The sequence below is a fragment of the Anneissia japonica genome, unplaced genomic scaffold, assembly GCF_011630105.1.
Source record: "Anneissia japonica isolate Jap-2015-1 unplaced genomic scaffold, ASM1163010v1 scaffold493_len2256704_cov171, whole genome shotgun sequence".
NCBI classification, from domain to species: domain Eukaryota; kingdom Metazoa; phylum Echinodermata; class Crinoidea; order Comatulida; family Comatulidae; genus Anneissia; species Anneissia japonica.
The window spans coordinates 1,557,588-1,577,060 of NW_022727062.1; the positions used below are offsets into that span (position 1 = coordinate 1,557,588).

The 19,473-nt window shown below is 34.7% G+C and overlaps 2 protein-coding genes and 1 long non-coding RNA gene across 4 annotated transcripts in view; 1 reads left to right on the forward strand and 2 right to left on the reverse strand.

The window, feature by feature from the left end:
- The window catches only part of LOC117113396, an 11,587-nt gene extending 2,703 nt beyond the window's left edge, over positions 1-8,884 (reverse strand). Inside the window, exons 1-4 of the mRNA XM_033256715.1 lie at positions 8,707-8,884; positions 5,514-5,621; positions 5,113-5,202; positions 3,760-3,990 (exon numbers count right to left, since the gene is read on the reverse strand). Coding sequence (XP_033112606.1) covers positions 3,760-3,990; positions 5,113-5,202; positions 5,514-5,621; positions 8,707-8,776 — 499 coding nt within the window. The 5' untranslated portion in view covers positions 8,777-8,884. The remainder of the gene's footprint in view (positions 1-3,759; positions 3,991-5,112; positions 5,203-5,513; positions 5,622-8,706) is intronic.
- A 2,216-nt stretch (positions 8,885-11,100) lies between these two features.
- LOC117113443 lies at positions 11,101-15,358 on the forward strand. 2 transcript variants are annotated; one of them, XM_033256777.1, is made up of 3 exons: positions 11,101-11,142; positions 13,678-13,784; positions 14,375-15,358. In XM_033256777.1, the coding sequence occupies exons 1-3, from the start codon at positions 11,116-11,118 to the stop codon at positions 15,060-15,062; spliced, it is 822 nt and encodes a 273-aa protein (XP_033112668.1). In that variant the 5' UTR covers positions 11,101-11,115; the 3' UTR covers positions 15,063-15,358. The 2 variants fall into 2 exon arrangements, with proteins under 2 accessions (XP_033112668.1, XP_033112669.1); XM_033256778.1 differs by lacking the exon at positions 11,101-11,142 and adding an exon at positions 11,286-11,387.
- Positions 15,359-17,504: 2,146 nt separating this feature from the next.
- Positions 17,505-19,473, reverse strand: part of LOC117113456 — a 6,393-nt gene continuing 4,424 nt past the window's right edge. The window contains exon 2 of the long non-coding RNA XR_004446217.1: positions 17,505-18,688. This is a non-coding gene — a long non-coding RNA (uncharacterized LOC117113456). The remainder of the gene's footprint in view (positions 18,689-19,473) is intronic.

A 19,473-nucleotide genomic window follows, 5' to 3' on the forward strand; every position in this document is an offset into this window, starting at 1 on the left:
ATATATATATATATGCATATATATATATACATATTTGTATATATATATATATATATATAAATGGGTGTCATTTTGAAATGAAATAACAGTGTTTTAGTAATAGGCGGAGGAACATGTTGCAGAGCAACATCCGAGGGCCCTTTAACGAGCGAAAGTGGGTTTGGGAGGGGGTACCCCCACCCTCGTACGGCGTACCTAAGAAAAAAAGTGTTGAATTTTGAGTTTTGAATTGTGTTGCAGTGTTTGAATTTCGAATGTATAAACACTATTTTAAAGTAAAATTCCAACAGTCAAAAACTTTTATTTTGTAGTTAATTTATTTTCAATAACAATAAAAAAATGGATAGCACATCATACAGTGTTTGTACTGTATTTATGTATTTTCTTTCATATTGTTTATTTTTAAACTATTTACATTCATTGAAGTTCAGCAATCGGATTCTATCTACTAACTAGTTTTCTTACTTTCATCTACATAACAGCTAGTACTGTGCCTTTTCTTCATGCAGGTATTTTTATTTACCTTTGCAAATATACAAAAAATAAATAAATTATAACAACTTCTATTTATAATCAAAAAGGCAAAATACTGAAAAAACAATGAGATACAAAATTGGTAATCAAAAGCTTAAATTTAAACGTAAAAGTAAAACAGCCAGTGGGATAAATGCCTAGCTTTTTGGGACAGAACACTGTCCTTCGTCAGGGCTAACTTTTCTATAATTTGTTTTTATTTATTTATCAGCTACACAAAATAAAAATATATTCTTCTTGCATATAAAAAAAAAACGCAATGGAATACACGTTCTTATTATCTAAATATTGTATTTGTATACAATGGAATAATAATCTACATTGCTACAGCCCTCGAAATTAGAGTCGGCATTCTTCAATTTGCCGAGGTGCCCGAAGGTAACGACGGCACTAATTTACAGAGGCCCTTTTGTTGTCAAGATAAGCTTAGAATGTAGCATAAATCAACGGTGAACGAAAATCATATCTTCTCCGAGTTTTTATTTGTTTAGTGATGTTAAAATGCATTAAGCAAACATATATTTGTAAAAACAAAGAAATTTCTACTTGTTTAAAAGTTGTTACTGAACAACGCACGATCGATGGAGTTTGATCTACGGAGGGTTGGCGTTCGTAAAAAAAATTGTTGTTTTTATTAAACGTATAAGTTAACTTGATACAGTATATATTTATTTCAATCATTAAATAGATTATTGAATCATTGTTATCTTTTCAAAAAAAAAGATCATGCGCCGGAATTGGTCCATTTGCATTATTTTTAGTTTACTCACGTCATGACCACCGTACCTACGAGCGAGGATGCGAATGCTCTCTGCATCCACACCCTGATCCACCTCATACCGTACTTTGTAGAGTGGCTTGTACATACAGCATGGCCTTTCTCTCAAATCAACTGTCAATTTTATTTTTGTTAGTGACGACGTGGGAAAATGTGTTAATGAAACATTAAAACTATTTGGTTGACTTACTTTATTTGTGATATCTTACAAGAAATAAACGCATATTGCATGCCATTATGACGGACGAGGTTGTTTACTTCTTGCTTCCTAGCATACTTCGTAAGTTGGATCACGTGGTCTTTCTCGATTTTCTTCGCTCGATCGGGGTTAATTAATTTAGTTATGTAAATATGGCAATTATGCTAAGAATTAAAATGGCGTGTAATTGTGAGGGTAAAGTAATTATGGTAGGATTAAATGGTATTGCTGAATCCCCAGAACCACCACATTTTAGTATTAATAAATGCATGATTTATGTATTTATAGATTATGTTGTTGCTATTTTTTAACATTTAAATGGAAAAAAAATAAAAAGTGTTATTCATGGCTTTTTTTTATCTTTGAATATTTTATCATTGAATATGTAATTTCTGCAAAAAGTAAAATGTAAATGGCAATTTATTTGATGTTAGATTCCTGTTAAAAACTAAATTATTTCCGTTTAAAAAAATGCATATAATGATTTTTTTTTAAAATCAGTTTTAATACAGAATTTTATTATTGGGGCCATTTTTACCTACCTGTCATTTGGGGCCATTTTTACCGGGGCCATTTTTTCCTGGGCCATTTTTTCCGGGGCCATTCTTACCGTACACCAGTTTTATCATTCCCGTCCGGAGCTCCAGCTTTTTATAAACACTCTGGTTTGTGGAGAAAATTCTTTTAGTGAGCAAGTTTTGTGTCATTCAACGTTATCCCACCATTCATCTAGTAGGCTTCGTCAATAATTACAGTATTTGTATTGTTAGTTGTATCTCCTATTTTCGGAAGTAAAACTTAAAATCAACCAATGTTAATTTTTCATGTTTCTTTTTATCAATTGTTTTTCTTTCTCATCGACCAAATGAAGTATACTGTACTGTACTTCGTTTCCAATTCTAGTTGTGTACAGTATATTCTGTCCACTTTTTTTATTTTAATGACAACATTTTAGACTGAAATTATCGTACCAAACAAAAATAGATTTATATTATTACATACTATATAAAAATTAAAAGTAATTTTGATTTCAATATGCATATGTATGGTCAGCTAAATAGGTAAATTCGAATCCTCTACACAGTATGCAGTGATTCTAATGTACTCAAGTTTCGTATGGCATGGAATTCCATGGTTGTTACACCTTATAAAGAAATCTCTCTGTTCTATTATTGAAGGTTTAATTGTTTGCAACGTTTTATGCAAAACACTTTAAATTATGCTATTATACACTTTAAAAACGTTTTAAATTTTAAGGTTAAAAGACTGGCAGCAGTTGGCGTTATTATTAAGTTTAAAAAAAAATTACAGTTCTTTCTCTGAATTTGTATACTGTATAATAAAAAATAACGATATAGGCGTTATTTTTTTTATTTTATTTTATTTTTTTGAGAGCCCACAAAACAATATTTTGGGTAAAAGATTATAAATTATATAAATTTAAATACACACATTAATTTAGGCAATACAGTCATCAAATAAAGCAAGATAGTTTTGATTTTTTATTCACTCAAGCTGTATTAAGCCTACCGGCGGTTATTTTAGAAATGATGTACCGTACTGACCACGCTGCAGGTACGTCGTCGTCGATCATAATGATTACTCTGCCAGTTTTTCGTTTTGTCGCGCAAAGGCTGTGTACATGTTGCTTTTTTAATGTGATAATTAATATGCAGCATATACCGTGAGGGAAGTAAGTTATAAAGTTAATATCGTAACACAGTACACCGTGCACTCTGTTTTCATAATGCAACACCCATTATTATAATGGCAGTTTCTGCACATAACTAAGCGCTTGACAGATCCGGTCACCGACGAGCACGTTTCCGATTGGACGTACTACTATATTATTCACAACCAAGACCCGCCTATATTTATCAGTTATCAGTCTTGACATTTACGACGTACCCCAAGGATAAGACAATTAAAAGACCATAAAAAACAAATAAGGTCCAGCCTCAGGTGACAAAGCTTCGACTGATAATGGCTTCGTTGGAAAATCTAAGCCGAAGCAGCTGAGTTTGCGCTCTTTTTCGCAAATACATGGAACAACGCTAGTTCTCGACGCACTACGAATAACAGAGCTCAATGATACACCATCATACATTTTAACGACAAGGTTGAATCTCCGAAAAGATATTGATCTCTGTTATTCGCAGTGCGTCGATAACTAGCGTTGAATGCTTTTAGAAACAGAAATGGTCTCATCGAAAACATATTTCCATTGTAGTCATAAAACAATACTAACCCGCTTCAAGATATCCGTAAACACGTACTTCACAGATGTGTAACTTTTTTTCTCTACTCGGAAGCCAGATCATGACATATTTGCCTTTTAGTGCAGGTACGCAATTGAAGTCAAGGATAGCACTAGTACTCACATCACTCTGAGATGCTGGGTTGCCACACATGTTTTCTCCACTCATATTCTTTAAGATATTACCGATGCGTATCTCTGCACCCACCGCTTCATTTGCATCTGTACGTAAGGATAAAATCAAATGGTTTAATTTTAAACAACACTAACTGCATGCCTAGAACATTTTATTCAACTATAGGCACAAATGCCAAGAGTGCCAAACAGCGAACTTAATCACTGCGATTCAGAATACATAGCTCAAGGGCCCACACTGCGTTGCAAAACAATGTGTTCTCCAACACATCATCGCGGGCGAACTGGTTCGCGGCCACTGGGCAGACCGAGTTAAAGTCAGGCTCAGGAGTAGAAAAGATGATTTTTCTAAGACACTGAATAAAGGAGGTTTGACGAAATTATCAGGAATGGAATAACAAGATATAGATTTTTGATTATTTAAAAAAAAAGTCTGGGAATTTGGGGTTATGCCCCTTAAATATTGACAATTCTCCCTGCGAAATTGGGAGCGGATAAACGAATAGTGCTCTGGGGACTTAGGCCGCGAAGATTAAACGCAAACATTCATACAAAGTGGTAATGTCAGATACCCTTCATATCTTAAAGGAGTCCAAGTTCCACCTCTGAGAAATTTGGAGGTAGTGTTGGCATGAGTGTACGTATCAATTCAGCACAAACTATAACTGGTGCTGAGGTGAGCAAGTTCATTAAAGATGGGTACCTCAAACTACGAAAATGGCATCAGATTATTAATGGATATTTCAATATGACATTGGGAGAGTGGAACTAACATGTACCGGTACTTTTTTTCTGACAGATTGTTCAGACAAAATAACAGTGAGCATTAGAAGAGGGGTGTGGAATAGGTTTATTTTTCATGATGAAAGGCGCCATGTATACCCATTAGCAGTACCAGTATCAATCGGGAATCATCGTTATTCAAGCACTTTTTAAATTTTTTTTTTGAAGGTGTTCTTGATATGAACGTATATTATGGCTTTTGAAATAACCGGCAAATATTTTAGGTAGGAAAGGGGGGTGGGGGCGCGGGTGGTAAAGTCCTGTTAATCCACCATTTAAATCTTCTCGTCGGTCAACCCAATGGACTGGCGTTCGTCGTGTTAGCTTACAGATGGATTCTTCGATCCGCGCAAGCGTGCAGACTTAAGCCAAATTCAGACGTAAGTAAGTTCCCTTTTGATAGCGCCATACTGGGTATGACTTTACCTGCACCGACAAGATTTATTGCCGTAACGGACGTCACGCTGTACTCTGCCTCGAGTTTCACTTTTATAAAGTCAACCCCTTGACCATTATCTGAAAGAATAGTACGTATATTATATTAGCGTGTTTAAAAAATAACATTACAGGCGTAAAGAATATATAGGTGTACTTAAGTTTCGATATGGCAATAACATTGTTGAATTGCTACCTTTGTGTTTTAGATGCTATCAACGACAGCATCAGATAAAATTAATAATGAATTGCTACCTTTGTGTTTTAGATGCTATAAGCGACAGCATAGGATAAATTAATGAGGCAAGCCTATATCAAGGAGTTTAGTAAATGCGATCACATAGCAATAAAAATACAGACAACAAAGGCAATAAAGGAAGTAAAACTCTTGCCTGGAGGAAAACATTGGTCTGATGGTGTGTGATCAAGTCCATCTGTAATTTTATCTGTGAAATTTTCTCCCGCCTCCACATTAATAGCTTTTTTATATGATAGATATTCTGAAAAAAAAAGAAGAAAAACTGCCTTCTTTTAGTACCTGTCTCTTATACACATCTAGATGTGTATATGTGTGTGGGGGGGGTGGGTGTGTGTGTGTGTGTGTATGTATGTATATTATTGGCACCAAATTATTGAAGATTGACAAGTTTTTGCTTATCGATTTTGTAACCCAATCAGAATCCAGTCATTGTTCATACTGTTTTCTACAGCAGCGTACTAGGTTCCATGGGGCCTGGGTCGTGACTGTCATTGGAGTCACTGACGCATATAAATAAAACGCATACAAGAAAAAAAAATAACACGAAACACGAATGAATATGAAATGCAATAGAAGCAATGACACAACATATATTTATGAGTATACATTATATCATGAATTGCCGAATATTGTGAAATACATTTAAAAAGTAAACAATTAAGTAAATCACCTTATGAATGCACAAGGTACAATGGATAGAAATGAATAATGTTTATGAGCAGAATATTATCATGAGTTTATATAAACACTAAATTTAGGCTATATAACTTAATAATGATTACATAAAAGATTTTAATTTAAATTTTGAGCAAATAATATAACCTAAGCTATTAATAACAATACTAACATATATACTTAATATAAATCTATACCTAGAAACACTGTGTACATTGTATGCTTTATTGATCGTCTCAATCTTCCTATATTCAGAGCCGAAGTTAGCTGGTCCCGTGCCAATCTATAATTGATGTCTTTTTGTGGAGCACTGAAATCAAGTTGTTCCTCCCCAGTACGGCCTGATTATAAATCAACAGGAAATCTACAGATAGTGTGTGGGTGTGTGTGTGTGTGTGTTGGAGGCGAGGGGGTTCAGGCTTGTAAGAGGGGTGGGAACCCAGGGAATAAACTTTTTTGTGCTATGCAACAGCAACGATAACGAGATTAAACAATTCCAAACATGCCATTGACTATCCCTGGACCTAATCGGTGGATCGCTTTGCTCTCTAGTTTTACTTTTGGTCCTATAACGGGGGCAGATGCAGGAGGGGTGCAGACGGTGCGATCGTACCCCCTCCCATCTAAATTGTATTAAACCACACCCCCTCTAAATTGTATTAAGAAAAATAATTGTTGTATTATATTGTTGACATTAACTATTGGTAAGATTTTTAAGGTATGTGAGTGCAAATTCTGGCCACCCAGAGGTCCATTCTCAAAATGTTCGTACCTCAGCCCCACCATTGTTGGACTCTCATGCACACATGGACGCAGCTCATGAGGTCAGGGGACACGTCCCCCCCCCCCCCACACATATGTTTAATGGAAGGGGTCGGTCCCTCTCACTTTTCGTCCTCAATGCAATCATGGTTGGGGCTGAGGTGGATGTGGCCTCAAGTAAATTAACTACATCAAAGAAAGTGTTTTTTTTTTTAGTTTTATTTTCACTCATAGCAATACATTGCATATCAATACAATTAACACGACATAATAATAACAGAAATTTATCCTTCTACAATGTAAAAAAACCATTCAATATAAAATAATAATCCAAATAAATAAGTCTAGTTACAATTAATTTCAATTTGTTAAAATTAATTAATTATTTAATTAAGTCTATTTACATTAACTAATTATTACAATGGAAAAAAAAATCATTAACTAATTATTACAATGAAAAAAAAAACAAGTTACAGTATAAAGCACAACTCATCTATAGCGTTATACAGTAATTAACTCTTCAGGCCAAACTTGACAAGTATATAGTGAAATTAATATTGTACGTTATTCGAAATTCTGCGGTATCCATTAATTTGAGTGTTATTTGCAATTATAAAGCATAGTATATTACAGCCTGTATATTCTAAACTCATGTTTTATTCAATTGCATATATAATATTTCACAATACCCTGTACGTTGTGTAAAATTTAATATATCGCTGTTATTCATTGTATTATAATGTACTTTTATTCCTTTACTTGCAATTCATTTATTCATGGAGGAATACGCAACTGACTTCATTTAGTTATGGCACTGATACGAAATTACATTTTGAACAATTTATCTTTTTCGCAATAGATATAATGTACATTTGATTTACGAACAATGATTTGGTCATTATTTTGAATCATGCCACTATTTTCTGTGTTCGGATAGCCTATAGCATTTTAACCTGCATGTGCGTGGATCGGTGGAGGAGAGGTGGAACTCGTCCCCCACCCTCGCTTTTCAAATTAGGGGGACATCATATCTTTTGTCTTTATGTGTGCAACAGTTATCAGAGGCTAAATTCATTGTGAAAACAATGTACTGTACGTTGTTAAAGTTGAAAGCGTTTAAACCTATTAGACCAACGTTTTTACAAACTTAATCTTATCTGCATACATAGATGACTGACTTTTTTTCTAATCAAAAAATAAAATTATATTTAGTCAATTGAATTGTATATAACCGTTATTAAACAATAATTATACAGCCTTTGACATGGATAGGTCTATCTATTTCGACTAAATTAAGTATAGTGATGCCACAAGTTTATGAACTTCAATATTACGTTGACTTAATCTCGTGACATCGTGATAATGATAAATTAAGCTATAAATCACGTTTTTGTTTGGGAAATAAAAATGGTAACTACTGTTTTGTGTGCTACCTATCTTCCTAGTCCTGTTTGACCGTAAATTAGACGGTTAGTATTTCCACTCATAATAGTGTAATCGCCAATACTACTTACACAAAACTGAAATTCAAAAAGAGGAGAAAAGCAAAAACCTCTTGATTGAATTTACAGTACATGCAGAGACTAAATTAGAGTGACTGTTTTAAACTTATCCTATTTGTTGTTCATGGTTCGAATACGTCACAAGGTAATCAGTATATAATAAATTATTATTTTTATGAATGTTAGTTTGCACGAAATATATAAGGGGGCATGATTGGTAACACCATTATGTAGTACTGCTTATGGCAGGTTTATGGCATACTTTCTTTCAAAATGACTGAATAAAATAACTCCTCAGTTGACAAAAATGTATAACCATAAAACAATTCTCGAGGACCTGATTTTTTTGTCGAGAAAAATGTCATTTGGAGGAAAAGTAATACTAACCTGCGTAGCAGACTTCGGCGTTTAGACTTCCAATACTAATCACAATTATCTTCCAAATATTGATATACATGGCAACGCAAATGAAAATCAAAGCCAAAGTTAAATTAAATTAATATTTATTCTCGCTGTAGGCCTATGTCTATGCTGTATTTAAAGCTTGTAAACAAAAACAAACTGTTAGCAGATGCTTACCAAGCAAGACTGACAAAGTACATTTTTATTTTTGGAGTCATCGTAAGTCACGCCTTCTCAATTAATACTGACATGCGTTATCTATGGCCATGACGCTGCGTGATTGGGCTTATTTAATGATATTTTCATTCATTTTTATTGATATTCAAAATAAAATATACAAAAGAAAACATTTACAAAGATCAGAACGCAACATGAATAATCAGATCAACGCAGACAAAATGTCGATTCAAATATCTATAACAAGTAATCAAACACATGACATGCGTTATCTATGGCCATGACCAATTTTACAAATTTTACAGCTTTACTTACAAGATCAATTATTTTGTTTTACAATGTTATTTTACCATTATTATTTTCTGTTTCAAGCACGACCACATTCACCTATATGACGGATTCCTCACATTTTTCCAATTAGATGTCTTGCATTCCAAATCGTACAATATGAACATAGCCTATTACTAGTTCTGTTTTACTTAATTTCTTATTGATTGTTGGCATTGCTGGGTTTTACCTTCAGCAATTGCTTGATTCTGTTCTCTCATTATCCCTACTTATAAAACCTCTGCTATGGATTTCAAAGCAGCTAAGTGTGCATTTGTACACTTTCATTACAATATCTCTGAGCTGCTGAAGAGAACATCTTCAATCGGCTAATCCGGTAGCCACTGTGTGGGCGCTGAACCCCTGACCCACGGGCCAACTCCGGCCTGCCAAAGATTTTGACGCGGTCCGGCGCATACAGGCAAAAATCGTGTGACGATTTCATCTAGGGTTGTTGCGAATCGGTCTAGCTAGGCCTACTGCCTACATACTGTAATTCGTTAATTGCATCGTTGAAATAGATCATAGGCCTTAAATATTCCTATTAAATTTTCAGTTTCTTTAGATTATTAGAGTCAATTGATTCAAGGATTTCTTTAATTATTCATACAAGTTATTAAATTTAAAGTCACTTTTTTCGGGTGGTAATATACCTTGTTTTACGAATTTCATTTTTCCAATTACCATTTTTCCAACGAACGACGATTGGGCGAGTGTTTGTCCTCTCTTTCTGCGGGCACGCGTCGTAGTTCTAGATGTAAACTATGATGTAAACACATTTGCCTAGAATTCATAACAGTGCGAGATATGACCATTGAATTGGCCTTTTTCGCACAAGACCTAAAAAAGTTCAAGCACACAGTGCACTTATGACAAATATTACACAGTTGGGAATATGAATATAACATTGGGTTACAAAGATGACGTCACGATTGACTTATGATATACATTATTCAATAAAAATTATTTTTATTTTTGGAGTTTATCCGTCTCGAAGATTATCTCATTCGTTTAGAAAAAAAGGGCAGATTTTTTTTTCAGAAAAAATCATTGACAAGAATCATTCAGAAAAAAAAGTAGATTTTTAAAATAAAAATATCAAATGACAAAAATATATTTTAGGTGTGACTGTTATAAAACAAGTAATGAATATTTTTTATTCTCGCAATGGAAAGAATATTTTTATTTATTCGTTAAACGATTGACTGTTGCATTCAACTCGGCTCCGCGCCTCGTTTAATCGAACAGTCAATCTTTCAACTCATGAAAAAGTTCTTCCCATGGCGCTCATAAACATTCATTTATAGGCCTACTGTACTATTTTATACCCCTAATTTCCATTACAATGGAGCCCTATCAGAATGAACATTTCAGATCTTTGTAACCGCGAGTCATAGAGAGTTGATTTTGGTGTCAAACTGTTCGAAATATTTTATTATATGTCTCACTTACGGTATTGTTGTGCTTAGTGCGCTCTATACTAAATATAATTGGTGTATGTCCCATACTCGTTTTTTCTCGAAATTAATGTAATCGTTGGTGGCACTGTCCAGAATGAAGAAAGAAAAATAATTGTGGCAAATCTAAACAAGACCGAACACGTGCGTGGTCTATCTTCAGTGTTAAATTTTTAGTTATTTCGCAAATTTGGAAGCTTATTCAAGTTGAAAATAGTTTTAACAGAAAACGGTGGTAAGTACACATACCCTTTATTATTTTAGGCCTATAAGGTCTATAGTAATATCAGTTCTAGGTAGGAATTAGAATAAGAAGAGAGAGTCCTGTTTTTCGGATGTTCGATCCTCTCCGATCAAACGTAGTGAAATGTGCTGCGTGTGTAAGTTTTGTTTGTTTAGGCCCCTATGCTGGTTTAGGCCAACGCCTAGACCTATGCTTGCTACTAGTACTAGTACTAAAGTATGTATTTTTTTTTTAATTCAATATTTAACGACAGCCTCGGAAAGCCCTTTTTTCTTTTTGGTTTAGTTTTAGCCTATGTTGGCTACGCCTAGCCTAGGCCTCCATAGTCTGATAGAGATGTTTTCGTTAGCAGGTCAATACGGCAATAAACCAAAATGGCAATAACCAGAACGGCAATGATAAAGTACCAAAACGGCAACAGACCCAACGGCAATGACAAGAGCAAGCGCCACCGGGCATGGGTGAGCCGCAGTTTATAAGCCCTATAAAATTATTATTAGTTTATCCCCCTATCTGGGCAGGAAAAGTGATGAGGGAGGGAGGCTTTTTTTTAAATTTTTTTTTGCTAAAGCCAAATATCACCCTTGTGGGTTGTTTGCTGGTGCATTGATATTCAAAGTAAAACATGATTTAGGTAATGCAAAGAATATCTACTAACTATTTAATAAAATAGATGAAAAAAATAAATAAATTAAATTAAAAAAAAAAAAAAAAAAATTTAAATTTTGTTTTTTCCAAAAAAAAAATTTTTTTCCCAGTACCATAGAAGACGTGCGCGCGTGGGTGATAAACTAATAATTTTTTTTTATTGGGCCTTATAATTTTCCAAATCATTTCGAAATTAGACCAATCGTCTGTAGGCAAATTGAATATATTGCCACAGGATCTTTTTCCCGCTTTCAATGTCATCGCGTTTTTTCCCCTTTTTTTACACATCCACGACAAATTTGTTTAGATTCCTCACCATTTTGTCTGATTATAACGTTTTATTTATTTAAATGTTTACTGTTTTTATATTGTGTTTAATTAATCCTTTTGTGTTTAATTAATCCTTTTATTATTGAATTTGTGTGTTATAATTTATATTGTTGTTAATGTTGTTAATAATATTATCATCATTAAATCATATGTTTACTGCTTTTATATTGTGTTGCTTTTTAGTATTAAATTTGTATGTTATATTGTTATTAAGCCTATTTTTAATATTTTCATTAGTTTTATTATTTTTATAATTTTTTAATATTTTGTTATTTTTATTATTTTATCATTATTTTTATTGTAGTATTATTATTGTTATCATTATTATTATTATAAATATTATTATTATTATTATTATTATTATTATTATTATTATTATACAGCGATTTTCTATAATTAGGAATAATATCTGCCTCATACATCATAGCTATTGCATTAATGATAAAGAATGTAAAGAGATATTATACGATTTTGAAAACCCTAATCTATGTTATGATTGGGCTACAAATATTTTGCGAATAAATTAGGAAAAAACGCTGCAACAAACAAATATGACATAATTTATCATAGCCTTTGGCATTCCATACATGTGAATGTCGAATCGAGGTTTCAATGTCATCGCGTTTTTTCCCCCTTTTTTTACACATCCACGACAAATTTGTTTAGATTCCTCACCATTTTGTCTGATTTTAACGTTTTATTTATCTAAATGTTTACTGTTTTTATATTGTGTTTAATTAATCCTTTTGTGTTTAATTAATCCTTTTATTATTGAATTTGTGTGTTATATTGTTGTCAATGTTGTTAATAATATTATCATCATTAAATCATATGTTTACTGCTTTTATATTGTGTTGCTTTTTATTATTAAATTTGTATGTTATATTGTTATTAAGCCTATTTTTAATATTTTCATTAGTTTTATTATTTTTATAATTTTTTAATATTTTGTTATTTTTATTATTTTATCATTATTTTTATTGTAGTATTATTATTGTTATCATTATTATTATTATTGTTATAAATTGTATCATTATTATCATTTTGTCTGTATTTTAAAGTTTAATTTATTTGAATCTCTACATTATGTTTCCGTTTCCCCCAATCTTTTATATATTTATTTATTTTTGGTTTATTGCCGTTTTGACTAGAAAGCAGTGTTTCACTACCTAGGCCTAGAGGGTACTGGCAGGCCTAGGCCACCTTCTGCATAATGTAGGTGCTACGGTATTACAATACACTGTACTGTACTAATGTTAAGAACACAAACACATCAACAACGGTAAATATGAAATTGGTTCCAATGCCATACTGTAATTTAGTGTTTGTATGCCAAATTCAGATTGTGTGATGAATTTGAAGCATTAGCCTAGGCCTTACAGTATATTTTAACGCCACGGAAGTATAAAATCAAATTGACCTCCTTGAGATTAAGGTTGGAGTGCGCCCTCACTCATCATCACAAACATGCTGTGTAAAATAATAGGCATACTACCGGCTAAATATCCTAAATTTATGTTTCTGCAATTTACTTTGTCCAACAACAGCTTTTAACAAAGAAAAAGACAAAGCAATAAAATGCATTGAGAAATCTACAACATTTTGTACTGGCATTTTTATAGTGTTTTTTTAGCAAGTAACTTAAAACGCCATGAGACTGAGAGTAGGCCTACTATGTTGCAGCTGATGGATATACTGTATTCTTAAGATTAATACAGTATTTTGAAATTGTACAGTCACCCTAAGCCTCATATATTTTTGTTTTAACTTAAGCCAACAGAGCGGTGTATTGGAGAAAGTAGACCCGCATTCTCTGATGTCATTACTCAGCATCTGTATTCGTGGGTACACTGGTTATCAGTCCTCCAGCGTGTAAAAATGTATTACCAGTCTCGCATATTTTTTTTATTTGGGTAAACAAGCCCGTCACGTAAATAATGTAGTTCTATATACTGATTTAATTAACTGAGAGCTTGTATCCGTCACCAACTGTGGGCCGTTTCCTCTGTTTTGGTATGGCAGTTCGTATTTACAAGTGGGTAGGGGGACGAATGCGAGATATGAATGCAAGGGCTGTTGGCGTGAGGTTGAACTAGGATCATGAAGGCTACCAAAGATCCCAGGCTGGGGATGCAGATACAAATTCCAAAAGGTCCACATTTAAAAATCAATTATCTCACTAAAATTATTCCCAATTATCACAAAAATGCTATGCATTGCTCTTTATTTTCAGCCCTTCTAACCGTTGATTGTAAATATACAGTATGTGGTACAAAAAATTTGTTGGAATTGATCAGCTCCAGTGATTGCAGATTGGGGACCCTGTGTGCTCCCAGCCTAAAGCTCTTGCTTTGCTTGCAAAAATGCCTCCCCTCCCCCTATCCTTCCGATCGAAAACCTTCCTACGGGTAATGGTTTTTTTCAGTATTGTATGTCTAAATATCGTTTTTTCTTTCTTTTTTACTCACAGAATAGATTTATGTTCCACAATGTCACATGAGAAGCTTGAGTCTCTTAAGAAACTACGAATAAATGCTTTGAAAGAAATGTGTCGAGATGCTAATTTAAAAGTGTCGGGAACAAAAGGCCAACTTTTGATGCGTCTTTGTGGATTAGAGAAAGAAAAAACGACGACCAGATTGTCGGTGAAAGGGGTTAACAAATGGCTTGAGAAACAAGGTGTGGAAAACATTGACACTGTCAGCAATTGTCTTCGTGCAGGTATCCAGAAGGGTTACATTGACATCAGTGGAGAGACCCCACTAGACAACATAGTCATTGAAGACATGTGCTATCTCTGCGAACATGATGTCAAAGTCACCATCCGTGATCTCCTCTACCAACAGGATTATGCAGGAATGGACTATGAGGAAGGTGGCGAGGAAGCAACCGTGAAATGTCCGAACGATGATTGTGAACTAGTGGGCATGTACGTAACAGGAATGTGCTGTGGTTCAGTGAATATCGACTCTGGCAAAGGACACAACCATTGCACTGTTTGCCCGCGCTTCGGCAAGTGCATCGGGGACTATCGTGAGGAGCACTGTAACTCTTGTGGTAAACATTTCTTCGCTGGATCAGGAGGACAATTCAAATGCCCTTGCCGAGGACCTGGCTCTGATAATGACAGTTATGATGGCGCATTTTTCTTTTTTTAGCTGCCATGCATAGTGCATACCCTGTTCTGTACATTATATACTGTACACAACGTTTTTACATGTTATTGTTAACACATGTATTTGCAAACTTGAGTTGCCTTTTCAAGTGTTTTTCTTGTTTATCTTAGCAGTCACTTTTATTATATATAGATTATTGTTCTTTTAACAGACCAAAATAACTGTATGGTCGTTTTATAAGATATACTGTGCACTAGATTTAATTAAACGCAGTGCGTTTGAAGAGTACAGAACTTTTTGGCGTTTTTTACAAATTAAATATTGAGTTTGATACAAAATTGTGTTTGTTTGTTTGTTTGTTTTTTTTTTTGTGTGTGTATTGTCTGGGTGATGGAGCCCTCCAAAAAATAAGAGAGGGAAAAAAGGAAAGTTGTATTGAAAGTGCTGCATGACACCTCAAAACGTAATTTACACTTTATTAAATTAAATATGACGTGATATTGGTAAATTCAAGTCTGTCGCCCTCTATAAAACAAAAAATCTCAGTTTGTCGCCTTTTTTTTTTTTTTTTTTTTTTTTTTCGCTGTTTTTTTTTTTTTTTTTTTTGCTACGCTGCAATATTTGGTTTGTTTGGGAAAACTTGATACTGATAAATTTATAACAGAAAATTGAATGGATAATGTATTTGCCGCTCTCTCTATACCTTGGAAACCTTGATGAAACGGAAGCGTAAAGAAACCAGCGAACTGGAAAAAATGGGATGAAGCAATTAGCATTGAACTGCAGAACGACAAAGCAAATAAGGTTAAAACAAAATATAAGTAAATATTCCAAGCTTACTGGCATTCCGTAGCTCCAAATTGAGGCAGTGGTGTATCAACAAGTCGATGGGGCGCGGGGGCGAGAAAGTGTTGGGGGCCCATGCATTGAAGATGATGTTAACAGTTGGGGAGGGGATCCGCACGCCCCTTCAAAAATTACTTGTAAGTAGTTAAAAATCACTTTATTTTGCGAGTTAGCACCCCAGAACTGATCATCGAGCCCCACTGCACCTTCGCGTCCCCTATCAGCACTCCCTTTCCAGACATTTATTGATAAGCCACTGGATATTAAGGCTAAATATGTAGCAAAAAGCAATCAACACCTTCAAAATAATATAATTAGCTGATGTTGAGTGTGATTAATTAAATTTAAAAAAGTGCCATGACTCGTACTCTTGTTTATGTGTTCAAGTTACCTTTAAGCTGATCAGTTTGAGAGCCAAAACCAGCACGCATTGCTTCGGCAGACGAACGAATAATTAAATTGCGATCGAAGCCATCTTGATTTCAAAATGGCCGACATAAAAACAAAAAGGGCTAATATCTTGGCAGCTACAAACTGTAGAGACCTGATTTTGATCTTGAGTTGTTTACAACCTACATATTATTTCTATTTGCTCTAATGAAACATTTCGTCCAAAAAGTACTGTGACGTTTCTGTCAGCTTTCAACCTTTGACCACATTTGTATATCTCAAGAACTACTGGTCATTTTGATTTGATTTTGATGCTTTGTGCATTTCGAGGTACAAGTGCTCGATTTAAAAAAAAATAAATAAAAATAAATAAAATTAGATTTTGTGTGGTTTGAACGGATACAACTGATTAAAAAGCGGCTCTATTTTTAATAACTTTAGATATTGTAGTCAGGATTAGATGGGCAAAAAGGCCTAATTCAACAAAGGGTCCAGTGAGAAAATGGTCTTTTATATGAGTACTTTACATTAGTTGCTGAAATATGCAAGTATTATACGATGGAGGATCCAGGAATTTGAAATAGATGGGGCCCAGTGCGGGATGGAGAGTCTATAGTTCTACCATCTCAGTCCCAACCATGGTGAAAATTTTCGATTATGTCGCCGGAAATGGCAGAATCTTAATGTAATTTTCATTTTTTTCCAATTTTTAACAATTTTGAAAAAATTAGGGGTGGGGGAAGGGGCGGTTCGGCTCGGCCCCCTTGAATCCGCCACTGTTATAATCACGTACGGTGATTATTTTAACGTGAACCTAACTAACGATAACGTGATACCGTGATAACGTGTACTGACTTTATGGAAACCAGACTCATTGGCAGGGGTGGCACAAGCAGGGGTGGGGGGGGGGAAGGCCCTCGGGAAATCCCTCTTTCTCTCCTCCGTTGGGGAGAAAACCACAATTCGTCGGGGAAAATAAAATGTATATGTATTTTTTGCACATTAGTAGAGATTAAATCGATTAAACAAGCCTTTGAAACCACTAAATTGTCGTATTTTTCGGGGGCTTCTCCCCGGAACACTTTCGAGAGACTTTGAGCGACACCCAACCACGCCTACTCTTTTTCGACGGGGACATCCCCCTCCCCGTCGGGGACGTCGGATCCCCATTGGATTCTCCTATTTGTTACCGGGATGAAACCATTAAACTAAATGGAAGTTAAGAAGAGAAACTAACTCAAACGATCATACAAAAAATACAGTATTTATTAAACAAAACATTAGAAATAGGCCTACAATTTTGCAAAATGTAGCAAAATATGGCCTAATATGAACATACTATACCGCAACAGTCAATCAACACTCATTTCTAGCCTATATAAGGACAAAACTATATAATTTCAAAAAACAGTAATCAAATAGGCCTAAATCTAAAGGACTGAAATGCAACAGAAGAAAATCTACTTAATGAAAATTTTCGAATGCAACTGTAACATGTAAATGCATATGCATATGGTTTACTATTAGAACACTATAAACTATACAATTTTAAAAATGTACGAAACAAACGTTCAGAAATTAAATCAACTAAATATTAACAAGAAAATATAATGCTGGATAAACTTTCCGAATGTAACTATTAAGTGAAGGCATGATACCAAAACGTGGCACTAAACACTCATATCGTGACCAATCTGTGTATTAAACTACAATACTAACCAACTGAAATGCGCTATATAAAATGAAATGTTTGATATTATTTTCTAAATGCAACTAAGCCATGAAAAAGTGTCCCATCATTCTTCGTCAGACGGTGGGCCATAGCAGGTGGGGCATTTGAACTGCTCTAGTGACCCGGCAAAGTAATGATTTCTGCACCCTCTACAGTGCCGTTCGCGGAAGTCCCCAATACACATGCCGAAGCCTGGACAAACAATGCAGTGATTGTGTCCTTTGCCACAATCCATACGGCTTCCACCACAGCAAATATCAGCCACGTAAATGCCTATTTGGCACTCTTTGTTCGGACACTTCAAAGGAGCATTTATCCCACCGTTCTGATAGTCAAATCCAGAATAGTCCAGCTGATAAAGGATATCGCGTATGGTCGCTTTCATTGCATGTAGACAGAGGGCACATTCACCAACGGCGATGACATTATCTAGTGGATTTTCACCTTCGATGTCAACGTAACGCTCTTGGATCCCTGCTTTGAGACAGTTGCTAACATTTTCAATGTTGGCGACCCCTTACTCCTCCAGCCATTTGTTGACCGCCTTAATTGTCATTCTTGGTTTCTCCATCCCACATAGTCGCATAAGAAGTTGGTATTTTGTCCCGGACATCTTCATGTTGGAACTTCGACACATTTCCTTTAACTTGCGAACTGGTAGCCCCTGGAGTGACTCGAGTTTTTCCTGCGACATTGTTAACTGAAGAAACAGAGAATAAAAATAATTGAACTTAATTAATAAGAAAAGAAGTGTAAAGTATCTGTGGTTATTCCGCCTGTTAGAAAACAGTTGATAACATCATAACGATGGTAATTGAAACTTGAATAAAATAGAACCATGGTTCTTCATCTTTATATTATACCACAACTTGACACATGATGGCCAGGATTACATAGCGACGTAACGCTATAAGTGGCAATCCATGAAAAAACATTATTTTACACATGAGTCTCGTAACGAAGATTATACTGTAGAATGAGGATTATGGAGTGGAGTTGTTTTGTCGTGAGAAAAAATCCTGGAATCTGACGGGATTTGAACCCAGGACCATGGATGTTGTGGAGACATTCTGGACAAAATGTGTGGCTGATAAAAGACCTGTTGTTTTGTTTACTACACCCTGATCACTGTACACCCATGGATCACCGCTTTGATCTCGGATTAGAGTAATTAAGGGAATGATACATAAATCATAGGTCCATGCATAAACCATGGAGGAATTAGTTTAGAGATAATGGGCCCTTTAACTCTAGCCCTATCACAATACCATTGTTTATATGTATAATTTCTCTTGTATCAGCCACATTTCGTCATTTAGTTTTATCATAGAGCAAAGTTTCTTTGCTCTATGGTTTTATAAACTGAAGAAGACCAGAGGACTGGTCGAAAATTTCTTTTGATAACAAATAAGTGTTCTATAGTCCACATGACTCGTTGGTATAATTTCCCGTTTCAACGCCCTTCAAAAAAGCACACCTATATAT